Consider the following 21,203-nt stretch of genomic DNA (forward strand, 5'->3'; position numbering starts at 1 on the left):
GCAAAAGAAACCACCCATTTGTTAGATTAACTCCTTACTAGTCAAAATCAGTCTGTTAAACAAAGTTTTTATTCTTAATTCTAATCATCATCTTTTGGTTATCATCAGGCATATTCAGATACTCACTCAAACCCACTCTCCTAATGCCATTTTCTCTGAATATTCTATCAAATTCTGCAGCTACCACGAAAGGAATCACGCAGGCAGAGAAGTTCTGTAACAGAATACACGTACATGACTGGTGTCAAAAAAGTGGCTGAAATCAGGATCTCTTTCCTCCTCCAGCTTTAGAGGCTGTAATTTAGGTTTCTTTTCTCTTTGGAGAGTCTGGGCAGCAAGCCTTTTCCTTGGCAATGGCATCTGCAAGAAAATAGCACTTGCGTTAGGTTAGAGACACATTTAGGTCCTGTTGCACTCTTGCTGACAACTGTGTATATGTGGGTAAAAATTGGCTAAATACAATGCCAGTGTCACAAACCCTGTCATGACCTGGATATTTAAAGGTATATAGGCAAGAATTAGTTACTGGATTACAGAAGATAGGAAAGAAGAGAGGAAGAAAGATTTTATACAGAGCACTTACCATCATTTCATAACATACAGGATATGCCAACAATGCTTGGTGCCAGGATCACTGGCTATGGGAGACTTAAGTGTTAACAAAACCTCAGCTTCAAGCAACTCCCAAATGGCAAAATGGAGGCCTACAGCTCTGGCTCAAGTTATACACTTGAATTCTACATCTGAAATTCAGATCTAGGTTTATATTTACTCTGAGTAATGATAGCATGAATGTTTTCCCAATAAAGAGCTTTCAAGGAAAATATGTATTTCTGTTTATAGGACTCGCTGCTCCTGCTTGCTCTGGGTGTCTGTGAAGGTTGATTACGGCACCTGTGAAAGGAAATTTCTCAGACATAGTCTCACCATGCATATATTAAGATGATGTTCCTTGCTTTGATAAAAGAAGCAAAAAAGATTTACACACTTTCCCTGTGTTAACTACTTATTTTTTTTCTTACAGTTTTGACTTGTTCTTAGTGTTTCTCTTTTATTGGACACTAAGCTACATGATGATTGAGAACACATCAGTTGTCACTTGATTCCCGCTCACTTCTAAAGCAAAAACTGGATCATGTTAGCAGCATGGATGGGCAGTTTTACCAGTGATATCTGGCAGGTGTCTTAGTGCCACAGATGTCTCTTACTGAGGCATCGTGGCAAATTTTAAATGTCCTTATCCAAGGCATATCTAAATCCTTTTCAAGAGCAATTTTGTGCTGCTGTGCAAAGCAAATGCTGTGACTGATTCTGCACAAGGAGAGAATGAGAACCTTCCCCACCAGTGACATGCTTTCACCAGTACACGTGAAGTGACCCAAGTGTGCAGTGAGTGGCATAGATGAGGCATCTGCAGAGATTTACCCATTCTCAGAAATCTAGCTCCTCTACCACCCAGCAGAGCAAGGGAAAAGAGAGGCTATCACAACCACTCATCAATCTAGAGATTGTATTTACACAGGAAGTATCTTCTTGTCTTCTATAAAATACCAGCACCTCCTGGTGCTTTCAGGTTTAGATGGGTTGGGCAAGCTAAAACCCTTGGTGGTGGGCAGCTGCACCTCCAAACTGATAAATAGTTTTTTGCTCCTTCCCATCTTCTCAAAATTCATCATGAATGTGCATCTACTCATTTGCCTACATCTGATAAACAAAGTATTCTTTGTATTTTATCTCCTTGGACATGGTATTGTTCAATTTTAAGATAACCACAATCATATCTTCCCTTTGCAGATATTGGTACACCTCAGTAAATGTGCTTTATATTTTTAAAAGCAAATGAACATCTCTTTCTTGTCACAGATATATTTAATATCAAAAATATGAAAAATCCATATGGATTAAATATTGATTTTATTTTTTAGAGAGCAAGTACAATGATGTTGCATTAAAATAATGCTATGTCATAGTTGTTACAGCTCTGATAGAAAAATAAACATCTCAATATGCTACAGTGTAACTCATTAATAAATATCACAATAAAAGTTAGTAGTCAACTGAAATTAATAAAACAGCTATAAAAGTATACCATTTTAAATAATAAAATATTCAATATATTTCCAGATGAACAAAAGTAGTGATTTAAAAGTATCATTCAAAATGTAAAATGAGCAGTAAGAAGTTATCAAATTTAAAACCTCTTCCCTTACTAACATTCTCTATGCATAAAATCTAGACACACATTATTTATTTTTTACAAAAGGTAGTATATGTTAAATAGAAAGTTTAAAACTATAGTATTATTAAAAGCTGTCACACAATTGCTAAGTAAGACACTTTAAAGTAGCATTATTTTTGAAGCAGTAGTAGGTAAGTGTGAAGATGTCAGCACAGTGAATTCATCCAACACTAATGCATCTGCAAAAGACTCATTTTTCAACATCTCCCTTCAAAATATAACTGAAACAGCCCAAATACAATATAGGTATCAGGATGAAATGTTAAACTTTGGACAGGAGTAATTATTTTAACAAATGCCACATACTTTAATTTTTTTTTTAATATGTACCTCTTTTTAAGCATGTTCAGAAAAGGAAACAAAGAGAACATGAAATTCAGACCAGCAGAAAGCTTAAGAATCTAGAAATTTAAGGTTTTTTCTTCCCCCTCCCAGCCCCTCCCAGACAGGCCAACCATTCTGAGCTGCCTTGCTCTCAGTGAAACCCCACTGATCGGGCATGCTATAAAGATGCATTCCCGTTGGTTAACTTTAACCTTTTCTCCCCCCTCCATGAATTTCAATTCTCTGTAAGAGCCAACAGATACCTGTGCATCAGAGCAGTCTCAAGATCAGAACTAAAAATTAGTGTTTTTCTTAAGTATTGCTTCATTTCTGCTTTCCCCTCTGTTGCAAAATGGTAGCCAGGACATTGTCACCAGGCGTCACTCGCAGTTGGGACAGAGTAGGAGTCACCCAGCACTGACTCAGCACAAATGCCTCTGTGAGAAGTGCCCTTTACAGCCACTGCTCACATTCCTTAAGGCTGGCTGGTGGAGATCCAGGGGCTGGTGGGAGGTCAGCGGGCAGGTGCCCAAACGCTCCCCAGGAGCTTTAATGGAGGTCTGCAGCACCCACGTGTACAGGCTGTCCCTTGCTGGGTTGTGTGCAGGCATTTTTGATGAGTAAAGATGCAAAAAGCCTGCAGCATTAGGGCTCAGACTGCACACAATGGAGTCCTAGTCTGGGGCCAAGTGCCTGCGATGCAAACCTAGGGCACCATCACTGCCAAGCCAACCCACTCTGAAGAGGCTTCTTGCCCTGACAAAAGGCAAAGTGAGATCTCAGAGCACCATTTCTGCAGGGATGCTGTGGGGAGCCCCAGCATGTCCCTCTTGAAGTCTCCACACAGGCAGCCATGCCCTTGCATGTCTCTGCCCTGAGCATCACCAGACTCTATGCCTAGTTTAGGACAGAGGGTTGCTTGAAGCTGTTTCACACATTCACTCCCATGGTTTGCAAAACATGCACACTAAGCAGGAAATAAATATTATATATGATCAGACTGGGAAAATAATATTTTTCCATTGCAGTCAGAAGAATGCTTTACATAGCAGGTTTTCATGACATCATAGAGAGGAAAAAATAAATCCAGTTGTAAATAATAGCTAAAATGTAAACTATGCCCATACGAACATCCTTCCTTTTTAAGGTTCATTTTTAACCTTGCAAATGTAAGGGAATTTCAGCTGGGCACAATGAAAATTCCTTGCATACCATGCACACGTTTTCTGGATGAAACAGCTATTTTCCCACACACTTCTGCAGCAATCTTATTAGGGTAGTCATGATTCTTGGAAAGAACTATTTCATAGCATTTTTTCATTTTATAGTACTCAAAAAAATCTGAAGTAAAATACATACTTTTTAATTACATAAACATGCAATTTCTGAAGTGTCACGCAAATAACAGGTCAAAGGTTAAAAAATGGGACTAGAATTTGAAAAGTATACATATGGATTTTAACAGTAACAAATATGCTGTGAAAAGTCATGCACATGCTTCATTTGTTGGACCAAATCTAAAAACAATTCCCCAACCTAATGAGATGCAGCAGTATCTGCTGGTATATTTTTGGATATAAGCACACAGTAGAATTATTTGACTTCTTTCTAAATTTTTTTGAAGAAGCCCAGTATAAAAAATGTTATTTGAGAACTTTGGAACACTCTATTCTGAGGTTAGTTATTTTTTTCCCCTATTTTTATGAACATTTTGATGCACAATACATTGAAAACTAATATGAACTAATTTGTCTTTAATATCTCCCTCATTAAGCACTATAGGAAGCACAGTCCTCCTGCAATCACTGAAGAAATTCCTTGTGAATTAAAGGCTGCTTTCTCATTTAAGGTCATGTGCTGAGGGAACACAGCTCCCTAAATAGTGAGGCTTTTGTTGAGCTATTCATCTCCTGCAGCAGCTCTTCTGAAAAACATGGTCAAAGGCAGAGGGAAACGAGTACCAAGCAAAGCCAGAGTTTCTCATGGATAGATTCCATCCCTAGAAACAAAGCCTCCTCCCAAGAATCCTGCTCTGTATAAGCTCCCCACGGGCCTTCTAAAAGCCTTGACCTGTCACATTAGCAGCAGCTTATTCTCTTTCACCAGTCTCTTCCACAATACAGCAAAACCATGAGGGAGATGCAAGAAAGCTTTTTTCTTTTTTTTTCTCTCCTTTTTTTTTTTTTTTTGTTAATTTATATACATTTTTTTAATCTCAGGACAGCAAGCAGCTTACAGTGCAATTTGTCCTGTGAGCCTACTCTTTTTGATCAGAGCATTTTAAACATTCAGGCAGGTGTCTGATAAGGAAATACTGGCCATGCCCCTTCACAGGCAGCAGTCCAATGCCAAGTGCTACAGATAAAAAGCAGTAGCAGCATGATGTGATGTGTCTGGAAGATGGGTATTACAGCTCAAGTCTTTCTTCCACCAAGAACCCACTTCCATTATCCCTTACCCACAAAATTGAACTCCCTCTAACAGTAAAAAGTAGTTTCTAATGAAAAAGAATATATTTATCAATTCAATAAATGCTTTAGAATATGCTTTAAAGGCCATTATGGGGTGAAAATAGATTCTGAGGAATCTTTTTTTTTAAGGGTTTATCACACTGTTTAAAGAACATAATTAACCTCTTTTTTATATACTTAGATATACTCCACTAAGTATTTTTAAAATTTAAGTTAAATAGCAACCAGAGATTGTTTCACACTCACAAATTGCCATGAATTGTGACAACGGTAACAGCAGGTCAACCTTTATCAATCTTTTATCTTTATCCCACCAAAATCAGTTGTTTGAAATCTTTTAATTTACACAGGAGCAGAATGGTCCTATATACTTTAAAAGAAAATGAGAGTTTAAGGTGTAGTTGTTAAACTACAGAATTAATCTATAACTAATGTTCTACAATTAAGCTAACACTAAAGTCAGGGTCAGTGTAAAGAAACACTCTTTTTGTTAAAAGGGATAATTTTACCTGTGTGGTAGAAAGCTCAGGACCTACTTCGGAGACTGCTTTAAAAACATTTAATAGTCCAATTTACACATTTTTTTAAAAAACAATCCCTAAGCTTTTATGACTAATGAAAGGCCCATTGTCTGTGTATTATTTTTCTCAATCCCACTTGATCTATTACCCAAGAAACTTAACACTCATAAAACACTCATCATTTTTCTACACCCTGCCTTCCTTTCAATCCTCACAGTGCTCAGGTTTCAGTGGGAATTTACAGAAGAAATACAGAATAGGAAATATAAGTAATTTCTAAAGACTGCACATAAGGAAGTCCTGCTTTGTTTCTGTAACTCTTATCTATGACAAATAGTGACAGTATTTAGTATTAGTAATAAATGTTGGTGAAATTATACACCATCTTCTGAGATGATTTTTCTTTCTGCCAGCAAGGTTTTAGTGCATTAGAGGTTGATCAGATTTTCATAGGGTTTCAGCAGCACAGAGTTAGTAAATCAGACTGATACTTCCAACAAGCATATAACAATAACATATGTTCTACCACTCTAGCTGGTTTCAGGGATAAAAAAAAAGATGCTTCTGCTTGACTTTGTACCTCCCATTCTGCTCTCAGATAAGCTTATATTGGTCCTGCCATGTTTGGAAGAGTTTTGCACATTCCTGAAGGCAGAATCTGATCCATACTTATAAAGTCAATTAATGTGTTTTGAGAAAAAGACTCTTATTTTCCTCACTTTCTTTTAGTTTGCAGGTTCTTTTCTCCATCACACGCTGGACACACTTCTCAATGCAGTCACAAAAAACTGAAGTGGTTACAAAAATCTTAGAAAACCTAATCTCATCAACTAATTTACATAGAGAAAAAGAGCACATGTAAAATCAGACTTATGCCTGACATCATATAAAAAGATCCAAGTCCTTATTTGGCAAAACACTGATATGTAGCTAGCAAACCAAACACAGCTCTGGTGTAATTTATCTATTTGCAATGGCTTTGATGCTGTTGACTCTAAAGGTGTAGTCTACACTGATATGTAGCTAGCAAACCAAACACAGCTCTGGTGTAATTTATCTATTTGCAATGGCTTTGATGCTGTTGACTCTAAAGGTGTAGTCTGCTGGCAGTGATCATCATGTAGGCTATGCTGTTGGGTAAAGGAAGTCTCATTTTCTGTAGCCACTCAGTTTCCAAACACCTTAAGTTTTGTATAAAATTGGGGCATTATATTTAAACAAGTAAAAAAGCTTAAAATTACTCTTTATCAGATATAAATTATCTTTAAATGACATCAACCATACAAAAAACCCCTATAAATATATAGTTTACCTGTGTGTGCATGCATATGTGTATGTATACACACACACCCGTACCAGGAACTAAACAGTCATTTAACCCCATCATTTTTATGAAGAAAAGATAAGAGGAATAAGCAGACAAATTAGTGGAATCTGTCAACTGAGAGAACTATAAAAGTACCATTTACTCTATTAAAGAGCATTTTAATAGTTTCATCTATTGCTATAATATACAGCAATGTTAATACTCCAGTCACAGCTTTTGTCCATTCCCACAGAGCACATCAGTACTAGCTACATGTAGAGTGAGATCAGTGCTTTGTCAGACCGGTTTGTATCTACATTCTAGGCCATAACTAAATAAATTAGAATATGCTAAAGTGCTACATCAACACTAATGTTTCTGAACAGTAGTAACGCACATTTCTCTTTCAAAAAAATTTAAAAAAATACAGCAGCTATAGTTCCAAACATAATCACATAATGTGAATATGTTTACATGTCACTTTGTTACAGTATTCAACAAAATGCACAACACAAAACCATATGGCAACAGTCAAGACTCCCATAGAGTACAAAAGGTAATTTCTTAAAAGTCGAGCATGATGGAAATAGACATTTGCAGTCTTCAGAATTCACACTTGAAAGTTTCATTTAATCGCAACTTGCTGATGTCGATATTTATTTCCTCTGGTTTGTCACGTCTGTATGTTACTGTTCTTGTACAAACTGTAGGCAAAAACATCTTATCCTTGAAGGAGAAGATATAATTTTTATCAGCAATTAGCTAACTTTTATATGCAAGAAAAAGATTACTGAAGATGATGGCTCTGAAATCAATTACCTTCTTTGTTGTAGATACTCTGTAATCAGATGAAGATTTGACCTTATTGCTACTCCCCTGCAGAATTATCTGCCTGATGATAAGGACAACAAGCAACCCGATCAGAAAGGTAACTATAAAGATTATGGAAAAGACTCTAAAGTAGTTTCGTCCAGAGAAACAATCTGCAATGAAAGGAAAACACAAGGGTAAAGCCTAATGTATGGAACAGGCACATCCCTCTAACACAGGCATATCCACCACTGCTTAGTAATGCTGCACAAATGTAATACAAGCCTGATAGAAATTAAGGGAAAATAAATTAAGGGAAATTAAGAGGAAAAGTTGTCATATGCAAGCTTTTAAAGTTGGGCATATCAAGACAGGCAATTCAGATCAAGATCCATGGTAGAAACAGAATTTAAGCTTCATTGTATTGCCCACCATAAATTCTCTGCAGACCAGTTAGTTTATAGCTGAAGTAGAGAACATGAAATATTAGAGATGTTTGGGGCTGAGAGAATTTAATCTTCACAAGACAAGAGTGAAGATCAAGGGTAAAATTTGAAAGAATATGTGTTTTATTAAATCTTGTCCTCAGTGGTGGACTAATACAGTAAGCTTTCCTTAATACTAAAGTTATGAAAAAAGTATTCACAATTAGTTTTCACATTGATGAACTGTAATATAAAAATATTTATACATATATATATGTTAAGGTATAACAAAAGGTAACCATTTACCTGCATTTTAATTGCTGCATGGAGTGATTAAACTTTGAGAGATTTTATTTAAAAATATTTTGTTCTTCCACAGACCTCATAACTGCAGTTTTTTATACTTGAAAGGAACTTTTAAACATTACTGAACTTGAGGTAAGCATTCTACTTCTTTCTTTCCTGTTTCTGGTAATGTCAAATACTATAAGCATGGTCAATGTAATAAAACATACAGATGCCATAACAAATTTTTATAAATATTTCTTTAAGCATTGCTCAGGCAGGATTCATCATTATTAGACATGACTTCTCGAGGAGCTGGGAAAACTGAACTTAGCAATGCTTGACAATCTTATTTCCTGTTATTATTTATCTTTTATTTTCCCTAAAGCTACGAATTATTTTTCTCTTTTTCCTGCTTTCTTTCTTTGTTATTGCAATAATGTGATATACTTCTGAAAGAAATTCTAACATTGGCAAATTCAATTACTAATTGCAATAGATTTTAATCTCTTATTAAAATTACCTAGAAAATGCCCCTTACCTGAAGTATTATCAATATAATGCAGTAGGTAACTGCATGAGGTTGTGCACTGGTCAAGTATGACTTGCGATGCATTATTAGAATGATAGCACTGAACACAGTTCCTGTAAAATAATAATTGAAATTTTAATAATTTCATATTTAATATTTTTTTCAAATTTAATAATAATTCCTGTAAATTATAATTGAAAACCTATGTCTTTCTCTGCATTCCCGTTTAAGAGATTGTATCAACAGGCTGACGTATTGCTTGCACATAATGCTTTCCTGTTGTTAGTAAAAACATTGCGACATTTATTTATTTTTTTCTGAAATGTGATGCCTCTCTCAGCATTTTATCCCCCTGATGCTTCTCAGAACCAGCTAGTCAGAAGTTGCAAACTAAAACATGTCTTTGGCTTTGAGTCACCTTCACCCAATCCTTGTTCTGCCTTTTGTGATGCAAGGGTGTACCTAAGGTCCAGCTTTCTTCAGCTTTCAACCTCCACTTTCTAGTCTTTCCTTACCTATAAATCTCATTCAGATGCACGCTGGAATTGAAAGGTAGAGGTAAGTAGAGGAAACACAGCTTTGACATTAATGTTTGGGTGCTATGTTAAGACAAAGCCAAGTAAGTCTGCACTGCTGGGCAGTTTAGAGAGAGAGCACAACAAGTGGGAGGCAATGCTCTCAGTCTTACTGTCTTCACTGTATAGCCCTGAAGGAGACAGATGTCACAAGAGATCCCCAAAAAAGCTCTAACTGAATTTTTAATGAAGATATGCCATCTTCTGAATTTATTAAAGGCACATATTTCACAGTGACTTTGATCAAGTGTAAGCCAGAAAGGCTAATTGCATTTTAGCTAGTGAAATCTTAGCAACAACCTTTCCAGATGTGGCCAAGCTCGGTTCTCCACCATTTTCACCAGACGAGATAAACAATGATTCTGTTTTGAGCACAATGACCTTTCCAATGAAAGGCTGATCTTTCACCCTCTGTGCCACACTGAGATGCACAACATCACATGTGTAATGAGAGGGTGCAGAAGAGCTGTGCCCAAGGAAAGGGCTTCATTTGCTCTCTGCGCCAGGACCACAGAGTGCACCACTGAGAGCCTGGTCTAGCTTGTCCCCTCCAGGGCTTGCTCAGTTTTGACCTCTACACTGTCCCTTCCTTTACATGAGTAAGGAAAAATGACATGCTTTAAGACCAGCATGGCAAAGACTAAGTGTTTTGAAACTGAGCAATGAAGAATGTTGTTCTCGGGGTAAGACCAGCTCTGCTCTGCTGATCAATGGCAGTGACAATCCACAAGTACTGCTCTAGCGCCACACCACTTTCTTTCACCTGAGAAGCACAAGGAGTGTGCAAAAACAAATGTGGAGAATATTACTGGACTTGGTGGCATTCAAAAGTAGGATCATTTTCCATTTTTCAAAATACAAACTTATGGTTTTATTTCCTACCCAGGAGATCTCATATGAAGAATGGGTAAAATAGATCCTGACATGCAATTTTTTTAACTGCCAGTGTGAATCCAACTACACAGAGAAGTATCAAGTATAAATCGATCTAATTTCCGAACTCTAAATAACTAAGAAATAGAAGCAGAAATATATTTTCATGTTTCAATATTAGGGAATGAAATAGTCAAGTCCAGTGCAAGAAACATACCAGTTTTCTTCACAGGCTTTGTTACAAGTAGGGCAATATTCACAGAAACGGCCAAAGCTTCTTGGATCTGTGCACTCACACTTTCCACATACACATTTTCCTCTTCCACTGCAAATTTGGCCCTTTGAATTCAGGCAGTGCTTTGCTGATTGTGATGAGCACTCGCAACGATCACCTTCCCAGCCAGCAAAGCATTTGCATTTACCACCTTCACATTCACCATTACCTACAACACAGAGAGTCTGGAGTCATATGCTTCCATGAAAACACAGAAAACAAATTTTAGATGGATACATTTGTATTGCTTGTGCTTTACGTTGAATGGAGCAAATTTAGACCTGGACTTTCTAATCATTTTTTAAGTTAACAACTTGGACTGAAGTTACTGGCATGATCAATATTGAAGGCTGCTGTTCATTGTTAAGTTGAGCATAAGTTGCTACTATGATGTCACCCTAAAACCTTTTACTAAAATTCTGCTCTTTTGCTTTGGATCAAAACAATGGAGATTAGGAATTACACAATGACCAGGAAAATAGTCTTCAGGCAAACTGAACAAACTTCTTGTTAGCAAGAAAACATTCCATTCAAATAAACAGCAAGATTCAGTGGAAGAAAGAGTATAAAGTTCATGTGCACAGGCCAGGTTCTTTCCTTCCTTTTCATTTTCCACTTCCATTTCCATTTCCTTTTTTTCCTTTTTTTTTCCTCTCCCCTACCATAAAGTGGACTATAAAAAGAATGAAAATTTCTAACAACTCTGTTTCACTTAGAGTCTCCTTTCTGAAGCAGGCATTCCCTACAGTGCTCATGTTTTTATCAGTATTTGAAATCAAGTGCCACTGTATGTCTCACAGGGCTGATTTAGTGTGGTAGAAAATCAGAACCTCACCTGGAAGCTTTGATCCTTTCCTAACCTCTCAGAATCTCATATTTCCATTATACTGAAATGTATCAACTAGCTTCCTGGAATAATGTTATTTTTTGTTTGAGAAATCAGTATCATTACTTATTGAGAATTTTGAGATTTAAATATTAAATAGCTAAACTTTGGAAAAAAATCAATGTATCCCCTAGAAAATGGTGGTGAAATTTAGAAGACAGTATACCTGTGGTGAAGAGAGTCTAGGAGTGTGAATTCCTGACAGGATGTTCAGGACATTTCCCACACTAATTCTGCACAAACAATTCTAGTTCTTGACAGCCTTATATCATTGTTTTCAGCTGCATCATGTAAAGCAGCCTCAGAAAACAAAACAAACCAAGAAAATACAGACATAAACACTGCAACTTACCAGAACATAAGTTTCCCTGGTGATACGGGCAGGAAAAATCATCCATTTCACAGTACTTGCCATACACCTTGCCTAGCTTGTTTTTGTAGCAGAAACATTTTCCATCTATGCAATTTCCTTGACCACTGCAGATGGGTTGGTCCTGGTGTTGCCTGCACTTCTCTGAGGGAAGCGTGTCTCTGTTAGAGCTACAGTCACTGTCACTGCACGGGGACTGTTTGCTGTCAGAAGTTTCATCAGCCCACACTCCTTTGTGCCCTGTGCTGTCTCCATACTGGCAGGCACAGCTTTGCTGCACATTGACAATGGCAGTTTCATTGAAACCAATAGGCTTAAGCATGACATATTTTCTTCCTCCACTTGTATGACATCCTTTCATTGTAACTGATACATTGAAAAGTACCTAAGAAGAAATAAAGATGGATTTAACATTATTATTATTTTCTTGCTTACACTTGCATTTTTAACACCTAAATAAAGCAGAATCTTATATTGTACATGAATGTGCACTAGCTGATAATAGCAAAATACAAAGTGGTCACTTTTCAAACACTATATATTAGTAATGACAAACATCACAAATACAGATCCTAACAAATCCTGACAACAGAGGATTGATAGAAGTCTACTTTTCAAGTTAAGAAAGCATAGCTGCAAAAGACAAGTTTAATACAAATTAAATGGAAATAGAAATATCATCACCATCCTCCTGCTATTATTTAACACATATATTCTGCTTTATCACAGGAATATTTAGGTAAGAATTGAGACTAGATTGAGCAAGACAATACACAAACAGAAACAGAGATACTCTTCATAAAAAGAATCTATAATGAACGTCCTGCTGCAGAATTTGTCATGCACACATAAACCACATAGATTTTTGGATGGTCCTGGCTACCCCTACTAAAACACAGAAACAGCTCACATGTTAGCAGTTACTTTTCTCAATTCCATGGACCCAGTGCCTAGCTCCAGGCCATGTCATGGCCATCACCAGCATTCTCCAGGTTCTCATCGCAGCAGGGCCCACTACAGCAGCAGCTCCCATGGCTTTTTGTAGTTCTAGCACAGGACTAAGGATCATTTTTGTAGTTAGGTGATTGCCATAGAGTTTCCACCAATCACCCCTAAAAGTTTTTGACAGCTCTGACATGTCTGACACAATAGATACCAATCTTGTATTTTACAATTATTTTTTGGGTTTTTTTGTCCAGTACACTTCTGACAGGGTATTCTCCCTAAAGTTTTGAATTTTTTCAGCTTCCTGATGCAAAGCAACTCTTTCTCATCTCCTCACAAAGAAAATGTAACCAGGAGGAAAAAGTGAGAGAGGAACACAAGAGAAGCAAGTACCTTTAATCTTTACTACCAAAAAATAAAATTTCCAAATAAAAAAGGAGAAACCCCCAGAAACTGATTACATATGAGGCTGAAACTACCCGCAAATACTGAGGCCATTCATCTCTCATCACTGTCTCTCCCTCCCGCTGCGCCCCCACACGAGAACAACCCAACCCTTGGGGACAATGGTGGCTTTGTGGCAAGGGGGGCTGCGGCTGCCTACACGGACAACAGGAGAAGAATGCTGTGCAGAAACATGCACTTAATGTCATATTGAGGGGGCACACAGGCTTTGTCTCACCCTTTGCTTTTCTTCTTCTCATTTCTCAAATGTGCCACTACACACATAACCTCTCAGCAGCCCACACTCTCCATGCATTGAGATTTCTTCCCTTGGGTTGCAGGGCAAAAGTGTGGGTATAGAGAAATTGATTCATACAGCAGGTGCATATCATGTGGGGAGGACAGGCTGCAGTTAAGGAATGTGCTTTTATTCAACACAGAGCCCTGCCAGAAAACATCATCTTCATGTAAAAAACAGTACTGGAAGAATAGCAGGGGAAAAATGGGAGGGAAGGGAAAATCATGTTGTGCATATGAGTCGTGAAATTTGATTCTGAACACAGCAGCAGATAGATTGAGCCTGTGGTGACTAAATAATTATAACACCATGACACTAGCTAATAGCCAAAGTTAGTTTTGCACCCTGAAGAGGCCACAGGATTCTTCCAGAATTTAATCCACTTTGTGTTTTGGTAAGAAAAGGAAGGAAGAAGGATTAGACAATGAAAGGAATGTGAGAATTAAGGAAAAGCATTTTGTCTGTAAACAAATACTGAAAGAAGGATTTACGGTTAAAATAAATTAATCTCTTAAGGATGGCTCATTTTCAACAGCCGTAGAGGTTTAGGACCACATGCAGTCTTTTACAATCAACTGGCTTGGCTTTTATTAAAAAGAAACAGATATAAATATTTTTCTTTTCATTAAACAGAACAAATTCCAGTCCTGTTTCTTATGACATACCCAGGGACCAACAGTGGGGAAAGGATGCTTTAAGAATAAAACCAGCAAATCTCCTGTAAACTGTAGAAGCTACAATCAGCAGCATGCAGACAAAATTCAGAAGAACATAAAATACATTCAAATTTACATTACAATTCACACATTTAATTTGTTTTTCTATTTCTACACACAGGCACAAGCTATTTCTCACATTAGCTGAGACATATGTACATGTCAAGCAGGAAAGAACTCCTTGACCCTGCTCTCTAGAAACACAGACTTCTTCCTGGCAAGCGAAAAGAATTACTCCAGTAGTCCAAGCAATTAAATAAATATATCAAGGCACAGAGAAGTTTTTCTGGGAAGAAAACCATGTTTTTTACCTCAGCCAGACATCTTCCCCTGCATTTTCATGGTGCATGATGCTGTGTTTCATTCAGTAGGTGCCACCAATTCAAATAGGAATAAATTATTTTATTAATTTGGTTTATAAAATAAACTAATTATCCACAACCCTGATTGTGCAGGAAGACTACTAAAGCAAGAAGAGAGAAAGGTGACATCTAGTCCTAAGGAACACAAATTCCAGTGATTTTTTTTCCACTGGGTGATTATCTTTCAACCTCTTTACGTACAGATTTCATCACAATGGATGTGGTGGTTGTGCCCAGTGGAGGACAAAGAAGGAAAGCTTTAATGGACGTTAGCTTTCAGGAAAAGCTTTGAGCCTTAGTTCCATGGGATTAGTGAGAATTAAAATAAGATTCAGGAAAAATAAACCCAGAGAATAATAGAGAGCCTGTGATCATTAATCACATAAATCCATTTTCAGTTTAAGTAAATCCCTAGAAGATTTCACACCATTGAAACCCAACCAAACAGAAAAATAAGTATTCCAGTTCCTTGAAGAATGAGAACTATCAACATACTTCTTTATTATATCCCACATTTTTACATCCTTCCATGCCAGTTTTTATACTTCCATCAGGACAGATCGCAGTGATATTGAAATGAAGACCTTGGATCTGGTTATCCACTTGAATTTTCACTTCAGAGATTAGTTTCTGTAACCGGAAAACAAGTTTTAATTGCACTGCATCTCAAAATATAATGTACATTAGTGACTAACACCAAGTATAGCTCCTATGTCTGACTAAAAATGAAGAAAGCTTGTCTGTGTGAATAAAGGAATGAATTAAAGCTTTGTTTCCTATGTAGAGACCCAATTACATTCCAAATATACACAACCAGTGAACTGGTAATTCTGATAAAGAGGATTAGGTTTTCCAGATAAAAATGTTTTCAGCTTTGCTAACATGGTTTTGAGACTGCATTTTTCACAATTTGAAAATCTATTCCAACAATCATGTGCAACAAAAACTGCTCATTGTTTGTGTCTACACTGACTTTTAGCCACACACCTAAAATACAACAGTAAACATACATACAACCACTGTTATCTAGCAGAAAAGTTTTCTAATTGACTTGACACTTTAAAAACTTCTGATACTTTGCATTTGTCTTAGAAAATTTTTCTCTGAACAAATCTTAGGGTGACCTAAAGGCTATTGGGATTATTCTTACTGATTTTTCTGGGTCAACTAAGACTATAACAGCCAGCAATTGGCCGATTTTGCAATAAAAAATAATGAAAAAGCAACTACTTTGCAACTTGTATTTACTACATGACCTAAAATCCTGCTTCCTTCAAAGAAGAAATACTTCTTCTCCATTTAAAAATTTATTAAAGCTCTGTACAAATTTATGAGCTGAAAATTGCACAGAGGGATTTTTAAAATTCCTGTCATATTACTATTAAAAATAAGTTTAGTGGGATATTTTTACTGCTACAAATGGAAATGCAATTATATGAATCTTAACACATGTTTATCTTAGTAGTAACTTTTTGAAAATTAGTGACTCATTCTTGGCTTTTTAGCCAGGGATTTTCAGCCAGGGTTTTCCATAGCTAAGGCTAAGGTTTCCCTGCCTGGAACAAGAGTGAAAGAGGCCCACTGTCACTGAATATCAACACTAAATTTATTTTCTTATCTAAGTCTTTTTTTTCCTAGAATGCAACACATTCAAGACCTGTTCACCATGTGTTTACATAGTAAAAAGTCCCTAAAACTATGATGAAAAACTCAAATTGTGAAATCCAATGAAGGTTAGGATGGGAAGAAAGACAGTGTCTAAAAAATGAAAATAAAGCTAAAGCAAACTGGGGATGGCTGGACCAGGAAAGTCCCACTGAATCTTGTATTGAACAAAGTAATTGCTTCATAAAATTTCATTTCCTCCCCTTGAATGTTTGCCCTGCACTGGGTAAGAACTGTGTTTCAATTTAGGAAGGACAGTGTAAAACTGTCATACAAAAGGACTATAATTTTCAAAATTCTATGCCAGCAACTTCCTGCAAACCTCCATATTTAAAATGAGATCTCTTGACTTTATAAGAGGAACTAAAATACCAGTGAGAACTTCTCTGCAATTTGACTACCCCTAAACCCCCCTGCTTTTGAATGTGTTTGCCTTTCTCCCAATGTCTCCAATGTGACAGTGAGAAAAGTGTATGCAAAAGCACTCTATGAATTGGGAACAGACATGGGGGCTTGCTCTTCATTATAGCAAATTTGCTGTAATTAAATTGCTTGATTCTGTGGTTAAGCAAGTAAAATGGATAATTTCAGCCTCCCAAATCCAACTAATTAAAAAAAAAAAGTGATACATGTGGATACCTTGCATATACTTTTGTAGCTGAGATTTCAACTTTCTGAAACGGAATGTTTGTATGTGACTGCACAACTTAACAGCATTCAACCATGCAACCCATCACATTCATTCAGATGCTGCTCTATGGGCTCCCCATGCTCTGGTACCTCAAATGTCTATTTCTTGGCCTCATTATCAAAGCTGTTTACATCCTCTTTCCTTCACTAACAACATGCCTGTTTCACTTTCAAACTGCCATTCTGTGTCAATCATGTGTGGAAAATGACTTTATGGTATTTCCCATACTATTACTTTTCCTTTCTCAAACTATTACATTCAATTGATGACTCCAAGCAAGAGTTCACAAAGCTATTTCCATTTTTCTCTCCCAAATCCCTATCAAAACTCTTCACTTCCATGCCTAAAACCCCCAAGTCATGACTCTGCTTTCTACAGTATAGATACTGCTTTTCACGATATCCACCATTCTCAAACTACCTCCTTGTAAATTCCCATTTCTTGTTTGTTTTCTAAAAATTATGCTGCATAACTCTCCAGATATTGCATTAGGCTTTTGCTCTGAATTTATATGGTGCCTAGACAGTGGTGTCTGGTCTGTAACTAAAGATTTGAGGTGCCAAAATTCAAATAAATAAACCATCTTTTGAAGTGACATAGGAACAGATACAAAGAACCAAATACAATATTTAGAAGCATCCTTAGAAATAAAAAACCAGTAGCTCTTGGCTTTGAGACCCTGACAGCCTGGGACTTTGAGAGCTATCAAAAGATAGTATCACCTATCCACCTGAACATTAGGAAAAGTACAGAATGTATCCTTGCAGACTTCAGATGGAAGATGAGATCCTGGAAATTCCAACTTCAGGCTATAAAAGATGAAAAATGTACAAATATTACATAGAACATGTCACTCTCCTCATACCTGATAGGCTTCTACCACCAAATCATTGAGATTTGCTGCTTGGGATTCTATTTGTCTTGCAACAGTACCAGGCAAGAGAGGTAACAGATCCTATGAAAAAGAAATAATTTATGCACAGTTTTAAGTATATATATTGTGCCTTCAGAATTGAAAAAAGAAATCAGGTTTCTAACCTACTTTATACCAATGAAACTGGCTTCCTTGAACAGCAAAAATAACATTGATGTTATTGTCAATCAATTTTTCAGAGAGCTGCCCAAGAGATGGATGCTCCTGCAAAATACAACAGGAAAGAGAAGATTGCAGATTAGTAGGAAAAAATCTTATATTTCATATATGACATATTAAAGATTTTCAAATCAATCAAATTGGATGGATTTCACTCCAATTATAACTCCAAAATGTACAGCGAATGGTAGACTGACATCAAAACCAGGATGGGGCCATCCTAATAAACAATTAAAAAAAATCATCAGAACATCAGCCAGGCTTATCTGTTGCCAACTATGTTGATCTGCTGCACTAGTGGGAGGACTAACTCTCCAGTACTATTTTGTTGGTTTGAGTCTGATGCTTAAGAAATATGGATAGGATGTGATCCATGGTCCATCTAGAAGAACAGGGAATGATAGGTGGGTTCTTGTGCAAAAGCCAGGGAGGAAGTAAAACATGAAGCACTGAGATGAGGTGCGCTTTTGGGAACAGCAAGGAGAGTAATTAAAAATGTTTGATTCTCAGAGGTGTATTTTGGTATCAAATGCAGCCACTGGATCAGTTCTGGCAATGTCAGTATTCTATGCTGATCTCATTACGACTGACAGCTTTCTCCTTGGTGTGTTCAAGACCTACCTAAGGACTGATGACTTCAGTCCTCATCATGATGACCTTGTACATTTTCTTAACCACACCTATGCTTGAAGAAGATGGTATGAGTTTCACAGCTCTCCTCAGTAATGCATTGTTTTATTTGGTGGAGTACCTATGATAGCATGTCCTGTGCCAATGACTTGCTCTTCTATACTTCTCATTGAGAGATCTGACATGGATTTGAGAACAAGAGCTGTGTTGCTATCTCTTCCTCCAAGATCTGGGGAAGTTCTGGGTGACTGTGTGATCCCAGTGGGCTTTGTACACCTGGGTTATGTGAGATCCCTTCAGCTCCAGTACTCCAAACCAAACTGTATCTGAAAATCACCACTTCTTAACCAGCCTTAAGCGAATACTTCTCAAGAAGTATTCAACAATTCTCAAGTAAATTCAACAGTTAAAATTAATGACTAAAAAGAAAAAAGGGACTGGGGTCTTGGTCTGTGATTCCACTTAAAGAGATTTCATCTGGACACTTCCACTTACGTCAGGTACTTCAACTTTTATCCCCCACATACTTTTGCTGTCTTTCTTTTCCTGGTATTTTTCACCATCTGCCCCCTATCGTCTCTCTCGCACAAACACAGTCTGTTACCCTGAACAATTTCTTTCTCCTCAGATTTCTTTCTCCCTTATGACTTAAGGGACCCTGCAAGTGAACAGCCCTGCTAGCAATAATCTGAATAGCAAGACAACTGAGACCAAGAGAATCTTATGCAAGAGAGCAAAATCCATTTTCCATCATATTGCATGATTATAAAGAGCCTGTATAATGTACAGAGAAAACAAAGAGTTTCTTGGTGCAGTTTGATATTGGCCAGGGTATATTCCTCTCTCAACGTTTCAATGCTTTGGTAAAAGATTATGTTCCTTAAGATAACTGATGAAAGGTAGATAACACAGTATCAAACATGCCTTCTTACAGCTCCAGCTGGAAAGAGTAGCCTACAACACAGTGCTAAGCCCTCCTTCCTTCTCCATGGCACAGAGCACAGTGGTGGGGCCTCCACTGTGCTGCACAACCCTACAGGCCATGTGCAATTGGCTGGCACATCACAGACACACCAAGTGGTCCCAGGACACGAGTGAAGCCAGACGTTCTGCAAACTTCTCCTGCACCATACATGTGGGAATGACAGGGGCAGCACCAAGAGATCATGAGATGCTGGGAAAATAAGTCAGTCCTCTGGCTTAGCACATGATACTAGATCTGTCTGAATTCTAGCAGAATGGCTCCTCAGCAACTCTGCAGCTACTCGTGTAACTCTGGAATCAGGAGTATCAGAAATAGCTTTCCAAGCCTTCACAAAACAAAAAGTTACTCAGATGGAGCTTATGACGCCCAGACACACAAGGGCTACAGGGACAGGATCCCCAGACTACCTCTGCTCACAAGGAAGGCTGAACTTCCATGTACTTGTCATCAATAGCTCTCTAGAGTGTCCAGCTTCTTGTTTATTAGAATTGAGTAAAAAAACCCCAAAACCCAAAACCAAACAAAGCCCAAAGAATCAACAGACCCACACTAGCTTTTTAATTTTAAGCATGTAAAGAGATGACATAAGGTACCGGTGGTCACTTATGGAGCCTCACTTTGCCTGCTGTGAAAACTTTGCTGTACTTTATGTGTTTTCATCTTATCTCTTCCCACTACTGCTCAGGTAAATGTACTTTAATTTCAGAATATCTCTCTTGTTTCAATTGCATCAGTCATTTTATTATTTTAACTTGGTTAAGCTGAGAAGATAACTAACACAAATGTTAAGTATTTCAGAAAGGGAGTTAACCAAGCACAGGTCTAAATAAAAGAGACTAGATTTCTTTTCTGTCATGCATTTTTTTCGCTGACCCTTCTGTGACTGCTTAGCAGAAGTTAGAAAGAAACATGCAGAAAAATTGTCTAAGTGGAAACATTTCTGATATAAAGTCTAAGCTTGTTCAAATAAATAAAGCAAAGTCCTCTAAACTGGCACAAGTAAGAAATAAAAATATGCCAAAATACAATCTTCTCATGACTACCCAAAGCTAAGAATCAAAGCAGGAAAACAATGTAATTGCAGAAGTCTTTAATTTAGCACAGCCAAACAAAATTGTATTGATACCAAAAAAATCCAAAAATATGTTTCATATTATGTTTTCTAAAAGACTGACAGACCTTCATGATATTTCATTTAAGTATCAAATAGTGATTCCAGCCCTCTGATTTCACTCACTTATTTTAAGTTGGATATCTATAAATAAAATAATCACATCCACCATGGATGAGAGGAAAAAAGCAAGAAACCAGGACGCCTTCCCTTACAGACACTATTGTGTTGTCATCAAATCTGCTCCAGAAAATGCAATTCCTAGTACTAAGTTGATGCCTACTGTTAACATGTGGGCATGCAAAAATTAGCATATATTTTTAAAAAAAGGGGTTAGCAGCCAGAAAACACGTGGCTCTAAATGTTCCACCA

At 37.2% G+C, this 21,203-nt stretch overlaps 1 protein-coding gene across 3 annotated transcripts in view; it reads right to left on the reverse strand.

Annotated features, from left to right (window-relative positions):
- Nucleotides 1–68: 68 nt before the first annotated feature.
- Nucleotides 69–21,203, reverse strand: part of ITGB8 (integrin subunit beta 8) — a 33,624-nt gene continuing 12,489 nt past the window's right edge. Inside the window, exons 6-13 of one of the 3 annotated variants that reach the window (XM_031057624.1) lie at nucleotides 18,055–18,150; nucleotides 17,878–17,967; nucleotides 15,152–15,286; nucleotides 11,874–12,276; nucleotides 10,579–10,804; nucleotides 8,923–9,026; nucleotides 7,681–7,844; nucleotides 74–360 (exon numbers count right to left, since the gene is read on the reverse strand). In XM_031057624.1, coding sequence (XP_030913484.1) covers nucleotides 196–360; nucleotides 7,681–7,844; nucleotides 8,923–9,026; nucleotides 10,579–10,804; nucleotides 11,874–12,276; nucleotides 15,152–15,286; nucleotides 17,878–17,967; nucleotides 18,055–18,150 — 1,383 coding nt within the window. In that variant the 3' untranslated portion in view covers nucleotides 74–195. Of the gene's footprint in view, nucleotides 361–1,897; nucleotides 7,588–7,680; nucleotides 7,845–8,922; nucleotides 9,027–10,578; nucleotides 10,805–11,873; nucleotides 12,277–15,151; nucleotides 15,287–17,877; nucleotides 17,968–18,054; nucleotides 18,151–21,203 lie in introns of those variants that run through there. The other 2 variants (XM_005421760.3, XM_031057625.1) reach the window with 2 other exon arrangements.

Source organism: Geospiza fortis, unplaced genomic scaffold (assembly GCF_000277835.1).
Source record: "Geospiza fortis unplaced genomic scaffold, GeoFor_1.0 scaffold95, whole genome shotgun sequence".
NCBI classification, from domain to species: Eukaryota; Metazoa; Chordata; class Aves; order Passeriformes; family Thraupidae; genus Geospiza; species Geospiza fortis.